Source organism: Triticum aestivum, chromosome 5D (genome assembly GCF_018294505.1).
Source record: "Triticum aestivum cultivar Chinese Spring chromosome 5D, IWGSC CS RefSeq v2.1, whole genome shotgun sequence".
Taxonomy (NCBI): domain Eukaryota; kingdom Viridiplantae; phylum Streptophyta; class Magnoliopsida; order Poales; family Poaceae; genus Triticum; species Triticum aestivum.
Window position 1 is genome coordinate 107634105 of NC_057808.1, and position 10959 is coordinate 107645063.

Consider the following 10959-nt stretch of genomic DNA (forward strand, 5'->3'; position numbering starts at 1 on the left):
CTCTAGCAAACGAAACTACACGATCTTTTATGCTATGCTTAGGATTGGGTCTTGTCCATCACATCATTCTCCTAATGATGTGATCCCGTTATCAACGACATCCAATGTCCATAGTCAGGAAACCATGACTATCTGTCGATCAACGAGCTAGTCAACTAGAGGCTTCCTAGGGACACGTTGTGGTCTATGTATTCACACATGTATTACGATTTCCGGATAACACAATTATAGCATGAACAATAGGCAATTACCATGAACAAAGAAATATAATAATAACCATTTATTATTGCCTCTAGGGCATATTTCTAACATGTACATTCCTATGATCCTAGAACCATTCGGACCAGGGAATCACCTAGGTGGAAAGAGCAATAGAAGAAGTTATGTATATGCTCTTTTGTCCAAAACATTTGTTGATTACCATAGAGCATGTTCAATTTGGTTAGAAAATCTTTGTTTAATTTTTACTTAGACAAACCATTATAGAAACCACACAATTACCCAACACACCAAACAGGTGCGAAAATTTTCTTACGCCCCCACTTTCTTTCTTCTACCAACATGTTATCGTTCTCTCTGCTCCCACACGTGAGTGTATTCATTGACCTCATTTTCCCCTCTTCTCTTCATATGCCACTCTCCCTTGCTTCCACGTGAAGGCCCCGATCTCCTTGCCAAGCACCCCTAACACTTAGGTTGCATTTGGTGGCATTGTAGATTCTCATAATCCCCTTTTTTTCTCAATCATAATTTTGTTGGACTCACTTTTGCCCATTTTATATTAACTTTTTCACAGTAGATTGGAAAATAAGCACATCACAACACAACTTAGCAACCAGAAACTAAATCTTAATGAGGCCACAACCAAACAACCATGGTGCCTGCCTACGTGCCCCCTATGGGAGACCCGATTGAAGGTGCGGTTGTATCTGCCCTTATTAGCCATGTTACACATAGCGTGTATACGCAATGCCATTCTAGGCAGGAAACATGCATTCATCACTGCAGTCCCCAAGAGCATCTCCGACATTTTGTATACTAGTTTGTGGATAAGAGTGTCAAACCAACCCACAACATATTTTACAGTGGGTTCAAGATCCTCTGCAAAACTATACAGTGTAGTATTGCAAGGTGCGCTACTGCAGAGGATTCCAAACCCTCACAGTTAATGTAGCAGAGTGCATCTTAAGTTGTCTTTTAAGTTTGACCGAATTCGTAGAAAAAATATGGATATTTACAATCTCACGTACAATCAAACATTTTAAGTCATCTTCTTTCTTGCTAAGGTAGAGCTGCATTTTTTTCACAAATGGTGGGTACAAAGTCACACACCCTGAAAGCCTGAAGCCACAGTCCAGAGAGACATCACAAGCCGCTCCACCAGGAAGTTGCGGACACAACAGAACCAAAAATGCTGTAAATCTGGCGAAGCCGGGTTGACTTATCTTGATCTCATTGTGCCTCGGCCCAAAGGAATCAGAACCGCAAAGCAAGATATATATTATTGCGTAGTTGCATTACAACTGTAGTTTCTTTCCCCCACAAAACCGATCTTTCTCCGTTTGCTTCACACGAATAGTTGTTCATACTAAATGTATATGGAAAAAAATGGACACAACTTAAACACCGGAACTATACAACGACGAATCATGCTTCAGCCATGACACAATCAATGGCTTGCTTGCAGATTCCAGTCATTGTGGCCTCTGGTCCATAGACCTGCAGTGAATCGTAGAGCAAAATCAGCTCGTCTGTCATGGGGATGGGAATGGCCAAACAATTTCTTGTGGAATATACTAAATCCACAGCTAACAGACTCCCAGATCAAGTTTGAAATGGAAGATATGAGTTCTGTGTTAAGAGAAGCTGAGGTCTTCATTTCTTAATAAAAATAGGGGCTGTTTGCCCGTTTTCACCTAAAAGAGCTTACCTCAATTGGAAGACCAAGCTCTGATCCTAGAGCACGCATTTTGGCGAGTCCAGTTTGGTAGTTTGGACCACCTCTGCGAACATAAATGTTCACCCTTGCAGCTTTTAATTTGGATTCCTGGCACCAGATTTGGAAGCAAAGTAATAAGATGGGTGAGGGTTTCAATGTAGACAGCTGAGTGGTTGGGAAATAGAACATCAATCCAACCAAATGGTCCAACTTACCTTCTCTCTTAAAGCCCGAATGATGCCACTGAATGTAGCAGCGACATCAGTGAAGTTTGCGATACCCCCTCCAATGAGAAGAGCTCTCTTCCGGCCATCAGGATCAGCAGTGGCACACTACACAGTTTCAGAATGATATTCAGAACAGAAAAGGTGAACATAATATGCAGAGCAAAGCTATAAGATTCCAGGTTCCTTACATCCAAAACCACTCTAGCATAATGCAAAACTTCCTCCTCTTTGGGAGCTCCACTGTACTCTGCATAATTCCCTAGCTCTGAAGCATATCCCAAATCTCCAACCTGGCAATCGGATATGTCATCCATCCTGATTAACATTAAAACCTAGCCACAGAAATATCTGGAAGAAAGTTAAGTTTACCGTGTCGGCATATATGACACTAGCACCACCACCTGCAACCATTGTCCAAATGCGACCTTTCGGGTTAAGAACTGTGAATTTCAGTGATGCGCTTGTCTGAAAGAATATAAAAAAATGTTACTTGCACGAATTTCCATTCAATATTAAATGAAGCATGCCATGTTAATCCAAATACGACGTAGACGCTACTACCTCCATTTCAAAATACATTGAACATGAGTTTGTCCTAAGTCAAATTTTTTAAAGTTTAACTAAGTTCATAGAGAAAAGTATCAACATCTACAATACTGAATCAATATCATTAGATCCATCAAGAAATATATTTTTAACTTGTATTTATTTGGTATCACAGATGTTAATATTTAAATCTATAAATTTGGTCAAGGTTTACAAGAATTGACTTGGGACAAAAATCATAAGCAATGTATTTTGAAATGGAGGGGTAATCATTTATATGAAGTGGACTTAGAAAAATGTAAATTAAAGAAATATGATACCTTCTCATCCAGTTCATGGATATAACTTTCTGATGGGCTCAGGACTCTTCCGAAAGGTAGAGGGAATTCAATGTCACCCCACCTGTAAATTGGAAAAAAAAAGGTCAGAATTATTAGTACAGGATAAAATAAGCACTCGGGGTCACTAAGCTAGACTTGAACCCTGAACCATACTTCTTAAAGTTCTTGAAAGCAGCTGTGTCATCCAGTTCACCTCTCATGTCGAGAGGGTATGGTTCACCATTTACCAGGGTGAATGGGTTCATCTCCATAAATGAGAAATCCAAGTCTGACAAAAGAATCAATAGTTATAACATGATTTCAATGGCAAAGCAGCAACTTCAATTTATATGCATATGCAAGTGCGAGCTACCTTGGAAAACAGAAAATGACCCTCTAATGAAATCGCCTATTTTCGTGCGGACCTGAAATTAAGACATAGATTGTGAATGATGGTTAATGCAGAACTAGATAACTATCAACAGCAGCCAAGAACTTCTTAAATATAAGGAACTAAAAACATTACAAATGGCATGATATAAGTAACATAGTAGAATGCAAAAGCTTACTTCCAAGGGAAGAGTGGCAATCAATGGAGCGCATGCATCAAGTGTCATTGGCTTCTCTGTTGGAAGAAAGATTGTCTTAACCTTGTCCCAGTTCTCCTCAATCTCAATACCACCACACTCTGAGAAACTAATGGTGCAACCAAGCCTGTCTGACATAATTGAGAGATAATACTCTTGATCGTGTGGCACAAATGGCTCGACTATGAATGTTGTAATTGGAGCCTTACATCCACCCATCTCGACCTAGATATATAAGCATACTCAGATGGGTTAGAAATAGTTCTCGTTATCAAGATTGATGGGAGAAGTATGCCATGATGTTAGATGTGTAACTACCTCAACTCCTAATCGCTCCTTGACAAATTGGCGGACTTGAGCAAGATCTAGGTTGAGGGCTACAAGGCCACTCTTCCCACGCTTGCCAAACAGCATGTCAGGTTTAACAACCAACTTCATCGACGAGAGCCATGGCTCCTGGTTTGAAAGCTCCGTGAAATCCGTTGATTGTGTGACCTTAAAAGGAACAAGTTACAAATTTCAGAAACTGAACATATAATATCAAACATTAAGTTATTACAAAATAAACTAACACAAGACCCAAAACATTTCAATCATGAACTATGTAATTCGAGCCAGTTCTTTTCAATCAGTAAAATTGCTAATGTGATGTTGAGAAAAGGCACTACCTATAGAAAGAAAAATCATCACAGAATTTTTGCAACTATCTGTTTCACTCAGAAATAAATAAACTGGCTGCTCACTGATGAAGAACTGATATTTTACAGGATGACAGGAATTCTATGATGGGCACCATCAAAATAAATATAATGCTGAACTAAATACCAATATTGCTGGTTAGAAGTTAAATCCCACAAATGTTGACAGTACAAACTTCGCAAGCACCTTGACATAAATTCAGGTGAAGAAATGACCATATGGACCTATTACAATTTACAGGCGGAAAAATCCCAGCTAAAAACTAATTGATTCACCTATCTCAATTTGTATTTACTTGAATGATGCTACAAATCTCCATCAAAATGAGTCATTTCATAATTGAATAAAAATGAGGAGCCGAAGATTCTAGGGGCCTACAGCTGCGCTTTTGCAGCACTGAACATGGTTCCGAAGCCATTAAAACATCGATGAACAAACAACATACTTGATAAAAAGATAACCTACTAGACTCCAACTAACATCACAACAAAACAACAGATCTAATAAGGGGTGTTACTTTTCTTGGTCAATGAAACCCTGAGGGCGACATAGAAACACGGATTGTTAGGCAAAACCACCGGTGAAACCCCACATCAGGGATTTTCCCGTCAGCGCAACAAAGTCCACAGCTCTGGTGAATGATTTTTGCAGTCAGCTCCTTCTCGCACGTACATGCTGCCAGCCAATTATCCAAATATACTGACAGGTCCAAGTTTCGGCCGATCGCACATCAGAAAGCCTAATGCTCCGTGAATTCCACATTTTCAGTCTCTTCCGGTGTCAAATCCCCACCCAATTGGCAGTAGAAACACGTCTTATCCGAAAATTCTAGCACGACGCCCGCATGCTCCCAAGCTGAACCCCGCGCGCCGGCCCAGGGACGTCGAGATCCAGCGACCAGCCCGCGGGATCCACCCAATCACGAGCCGATTAGAGATGAGGAAGAAGCGCGCGCGCACGCACGGGCGGAGGAGACAGAGAGGGGGCCATCACCTGCGCGGAGAGGATCTGGAGGTCGATGCCTGCGAGGCGCTTCAGGTGCTCCTTGAGGAGGCGCTTGGAGTCGTACTCCCGGATCTTCTTCCGCGCCATGGCCTCGCCGACGCTTCTCGAGGCGGAGGACGGGTAGGTGGACGCTGTGGTACCGGTGGTTTGTAGCACTGGCGCGCCGGAGCTTGGGGCGCGGGTCGCACCCAGGACGGGGTATATATAGGCAGCTCTGCTTTTCACTGGCTGCTCCAGTTTGGTGCTGGGTAGATGGGATCTGGGTCGCTGGCGGGTGGTGGTTGTGTTGTGTCGTTGCTGTGTTTTTCAGCTACTCCAATTTGGAGCTAACTTGCAATGACTGGTGGGTCTTGGGTGGACCCGGTGCACATACAGTGCATTGGAGCTGGCACTATTATGCCGCTGCTTTCTTGGGACCGTTACACAAACTAGACTTTCACATCACTTTATATATTGATATAGGAGTAATACGTAAAACAACACATTAAAATACATGGCCTAACGATACAATGTGATGAGGATGTCACATGAAGCATAGAACCAATCTAACATCTCGTCGAGGCCCGACCGAGTACAACGTCTAAGAGTAAACAATTGAGATTAGGCCAATATGCCACACATGGGGCGGCCATTACGTTAACATAATATAGGGTACAAGCCTTGGAGATCAAGGCAAATCCTAACCGAATCATAACAAGGATCAGCAGGTGATGACATTCATATACAAGTTAACTATACAAAAGATATACTTTAACATCCCCCTCAACTTGTGCGTCCGTCGGTAGTAAGCATAAGTTGGACCGAAACTCGAAGAAGAGTTGCGACGAAAGCCCTTTTGTCATAATGTCATCATACTGATGTGTTGATGGCACATAAAGAACCCGGATCTGACCAAGAGACACATTTTCTCGAACAAAATGAATGTCGATCTCGATGTGTTTCATGCGGCGATGCTAAACGGATTAGAGGCCATGTAAACTGTACCGAACATTGTCACAAAAAACAACTATGGCAGCAGTCAAGGGATGATGTACCTCAGTCAGAAGTTGTCGGACCCAAGAACACTCCACGACAGTATGAGCAACGACGCGATACTCTGCCTCATCACTGGAGCGAGACACCGTGGTTTGTCGTTTGGACGACCAAGAAACCAGGTTATCACTGAGGTGGACACGGTACCCGGACGTAGAACGCCGAGTGTCGGGGCAACCAGCCCAGTCGGCGTCAAAGTAAGTGGTGAGCATCGTCGTCGGTGAGCGAGAAAGGTGTAGACTGAGGTCGAGTGTTCCCTTGATACAATGAAGTATTTGATACGCCTCCAACGCATCCATGATTTTTGATTATCCATGATATTATAGTATCAATCTTGGATGTTTTATAGGCTATTTTATATTAATTTTTGGGACTAACCTATTAACATAGTGCCTAGTGCTAGTTGATTTTTTTGCTTGTTTTTGGCTTTTTAAAAAATCAATATCAAACGCAAGTCCAGACGGAGAAAAATCTTTGGATTAATTTTTTTTAGACCAGAAGGGACCCACCAAGGTTCAGAAGAAGACCAGAAGAGCCACGAGGGAGCAACAAGCTCGTAGGACGCACCCGCCCCCTTAGCTTGTGGCCCCCTCGTGGCACCTCTTGACCGAATTCCACCTCTATAAATTCCCAAATATTCCCAATATATCAGAGAGCCACCCGAAACATTTTTTCCGCCGCCTCACGCTTTTGTTCTTCCGCGATCCCATCTGGAGGCCTTTTCTGGTACTCTGTCGGAGGGGAAATCAATCACGAAGGGCTTTTACATCATCCTTGTTGCCTTCCGATGATGCGTGAGTAGTTCACCACAGACCTACGGGTCCATAGCTAGTAGCTATATGGCTTCTTCTCTCTCTTTGATCTTCAATACAATGTTCTCCTTGTTGTTCTTGGAGTTCTATCCAATGTAATCTTCTTTTGCGGTGTGTTTGTTGGAATCCGATGAATTGTGGGTTTATGATCTGAATATTTATGATAAGTAATGGAGTCTTTTCTGAACTTTATTATGCATGATTGTTATAGCTTTATATTTCTCTCCGATCTATCTGTTTGGTTTGGCCAACTAGGCTGATTTATCTTCAGTGGGAGAGGTGCTTTGTGATGGGTTCAATTTTGCGGTGCTCTATCCCAGTGACAGAAAGGGACAAGACACATATTTATATTGTTTCCATTAAGGGGTAAAACGATGGGTTTATTCATATTAGTTGAGTTTACTTTGTCTACATCATGTCATCTTGCTTAAGGCGTTACTCTGTTTTTATTAACTTAATACCCTAGATGCATGCTGGATAGCAGTCGATGGGTGGAGTAATAGTAGTAGATGCAGGCAAGAGTCGTTCTACTTGTGTCAGACGTGATGCCTATATACATGATCATGGCCTTGAATATCATCATAACTATGCGCTTTTCTATCAATCCCCAACAATAATTTGTTTACCCGCCATATGCTCTGTGTTCGAGAGAGAAGTCTCTAGTGAAAAATATGGCCCCCGGGTCTACTTTTATCATATATAAAAAAACCAAAATATTATTGCTGCAATTTTATTTTATTTTTGCAATTTATCTATCTACCACTATGAGATTTAATCCTTGCAAGTACGAGTTCAAGGGGCTTGACAACCCTCTTGCTCGCGTGGGTGCAAGTATTTGCTTTTGTGTGTGCAGGTGTTATTCATGAGGCTTTGCGCGATTCTCCTACTGGATTAATACCTTGGTTTTCACTGAGGGAAATACTTATCTCTACTGTGTTGCGTCTCCTCTCCTCTTCGGGGAAAATCCCAACGCAGTTCACAAGTAGCAGGAAGAATTTCTGACGCCGTTGTCGGGGAGACGTCATGAAAACCTATCAAGTACCTTCACACAAAGCTAGCAAATAATCATGACGATATCCAAGGCAATGAGTATGTATATAGGCATCACGTCCAAGACAATTAGACTGACTCCTGCCTGCATCTACTACTGTCACTCCCCACATCGACCGCTATCCAGCATGCATCTAGAGTATTAAGTTCATAATGAACAGAGTAACGCCTTAAGCAAGATGACATGATGTAGACAAAGCAAACTCACACATGAATAAACCCCATATTTTTATCCCTAATAGAAACGACACAACGCGTGTCATGTCCCGTACTGTCACTGGGATTGAGCATCGCAAGATCGAACACATTACAAAGCACCTCTCCCATTGCAAGATAAATCAATCTTGTTGGCCAAACCAAATCAATAGATCGAAGACAAATACGAAGCTATAACAATCATGCATAAAAGAGTTTAGAGAAAACTTAAATAATATTCATGGATAATCTGGTCATAAACTCACAATTCATCAGATCCCAACAAACACACCGCAAAAAGTGATTACATCGGATAGAACTCCAAGAACATCGAGGAGAACATTGCTGATGGGGAACATAGTATTTCAAAAAAATTGCCTACGATCACGCAAGATCTATCTAGGAGAAGCATAGCAACGAGCGGGGAGAGTGTGTCCACGTACCCTCGTAGACCGAAAGCGGAAGTGTTTAGTAACGCGGTTGATGTAGTCGAACGTCTTCGCGATCCAACCGATCAAGTACCGAACGCACGGCACCTCCGCAATCTGCACACGTACAGCTTGGTGACGTCCCTTGAACTCTTGATCCAGCTGAGGCCGAGGGAGATTTTCGTCAGCACGATGACATGATGACGGTGATGATGAAGTTACGGGCGCAGGGCTTTGCCTAAGCATTACGACAATATGACCGAGGTGTGTTTCTGTGGAGGGGGGCACCGCACACGGCTAGAGAAACTTTGGTGTGCCTTTGGGGTGCCCCCCTCCCACATATATAAAGGAGGGAGGGGGGAGGAGGCCGGCCAGGAGGAGGCGCGCCCAAGGGGGGGAGTCCTACTCCAAGTAGGATTTGCCCCCCCTTCCTATTCCTACTAGGAGAAGGGGGAAAGAGGAGGAGGAGAGAAAGGAAAGGGGGGCCGCCCCCCAACCCCTAGTCCAATTCGGTTTGGGCTGGGGGCGGGGGCGCGTGCCTCCCTGGCTGCTGCCTCCTCTCTTAAACTACTAGGCCCATGAGGCCCAATAACCCCCCGGGGGGTTCCGGTAACCCCCCGATACTCCAGAAAATACCCGATACACCTCGGAACTATTCCGGTGTCCGAATATAACCTTCCAATATATTAATCTTCATGTCTCGACCATTTCGAGACTCCTCGTCATGTCTGTGATCTCATCCGGGACTCCGAACTACCTTTGGTACATCAAAACACATAAACTCGTAATACTGATTGTCATCGAACGTTAAGCGTGCGGACCCTACGAGTTCAAGAACTATGTAGACATGACCGAGACTCATCTCCGGTGAATAACCAATAGCGGAACCTGGATGCTCATATTGGCTCCCACATATTCTACGAAGATCTTTATCGGTCAAACTGCATAACAATATACATTGTTCCCTTTTTCATCGGTATGTTACTTGCCCGAGATTCGATCGTATACCTAGTTCAATCTCGTTACCGGCAGGTCTCTTTACTCGTTCCGTAATGCATCATCCCGCAAGTAACTCATTAATCACATTGCTTGCAAGGCTTATAGTGATGTGCATTACCGAGAGGGCCCAGAGATACCTCTCCGACAATCGGAGTGACAAATCCTAATCTCGATCTATGCCAACTCAACAAACACCATCGGAGACACCTGTAGAGCATCTTTATAATCACCCGGTTACTTTGTGACGTTTGATAGCACACTAAGTGTTCCTCCGGTATTCGGGAGTTGCATAATCTCATAGTCATAGGAACATGTACAAGTCATGAAGAAAGCAATAGCAACAAACTAAACGATCATAGTGCTAAGCTAACAGATGGGTCTTGTCAATCACATCATTCTCTAATGATGTGATCCCATTCATCAAATGACAACTCATGTCTATGGCTAGGAAACTTAACCATCTTTGATTAACGAGCTAGTCAAGTAGAGGCATACTAGTGACACTCTGTTTGTCTATGTATTCACACATGTACTAAGTTTCTGGTTAATACAATTCTAGCATGAATAATAAACATTTATCATGATATAAGGAAATATAAATAACAACTTTATTATTGCCTCTAGGGCATATTTCCTTCAGTCTCCCACTTGCACTAGAGTCAATAATCTAGATTACATAGTAATGATTCTAACACCCATGGAGTCTTGGTGCTGATCATGTTTTGCTCGTGAGAGAGGCTTAGTCAACGGGTCTGCAACATTCAGATCCGTATGTATCTTGCAAATCTCTATGTCTCCCTCCTTGACTTGATCGCGGATGGCATTGAAGCGTCTCTTGATGTGCTTGGTTCTCTTGTGAAATCTGGATTCCTTTGCCAAGGCAATTGCACCAGTATTGTCACAAAAGATTTTCATTGGACCCGATGCACTAGGTACACCTAGATTGGATATGAACTCCTTCATCCAGACTCCTTCATTTGCTGCTCCCGAAGCAGCTATGTACTTCGCTTCACACGGAGATCCCGCCACGACGCTTTGCTTAGAACTGCACCAACTGACAGCTCCACCGTTCAATATAAATACGTATCCGGTTTGTGACTTAGAGTCATCCGGATCAGTG

The 10959-nt window shown here is 43.0% G+C and overlaps 1 protein-coding gene across 1 annotated transcript; it reads right to left on the reverse strand.

The window, feature by feature from the left end:
• Positions 1 to 1479: 1479 nt before the first annotated feature.
• Positions 1480 to 5606, reverse strand: LOC123119724 (ATP-citrate synthase alpha chain protein 3). The gene is made up of 11 exons (XM_044539622.1): positions 5312 to 5606; positions 3938 to 4114; positions 3602 to 3844; positions 3406 to 3457; positions 3207 to 3321; positions 3033 to 3114; positions 2536 to 2631; positions 2355 to 2456; positions 2155 to 2271; positions 1931 to 2047; positions 1480 to 1719 (listed from the first exon to the last, which is right to left on the reverse strand). Exons 1-11 carry the CDS (start codon positions 5408 to 5410, stop codon positions 1648 to 1650), a joined length of 1272 nt encoding a protein of 423 aa, XP_044395557.1. The 5' UTR covers positions 5411 to 5606; the 3' UTR covers positions 1480 to 1647.
• Positions 5607 to 10959: the final 5353 nt, after the last annotated feature.

Coding starts and splice junctions, on each gene's coding strand:
- LOC123119724 (XM_044539622.1), bottom strand. CDS start 5,410: ATGGCGCGGAAGAAGATCCGGGAGTACGACTCCAAGCGCCTCCTCAAG. Junction 3,322..3,405: donor GTCATTTTCTGTTTTCCAAG/GTAGCTCGCACT, acceptor TTCTTTTGTCAG/ACTTGGATTTCTCATTTATG. Junction 3,115..3,206: donor GCTTTCAAGAACTTTAAGAA/GTATGGTTCAGG, acceptor TCCAATTTACAG/GTGGGGTGACATTGAATTCC.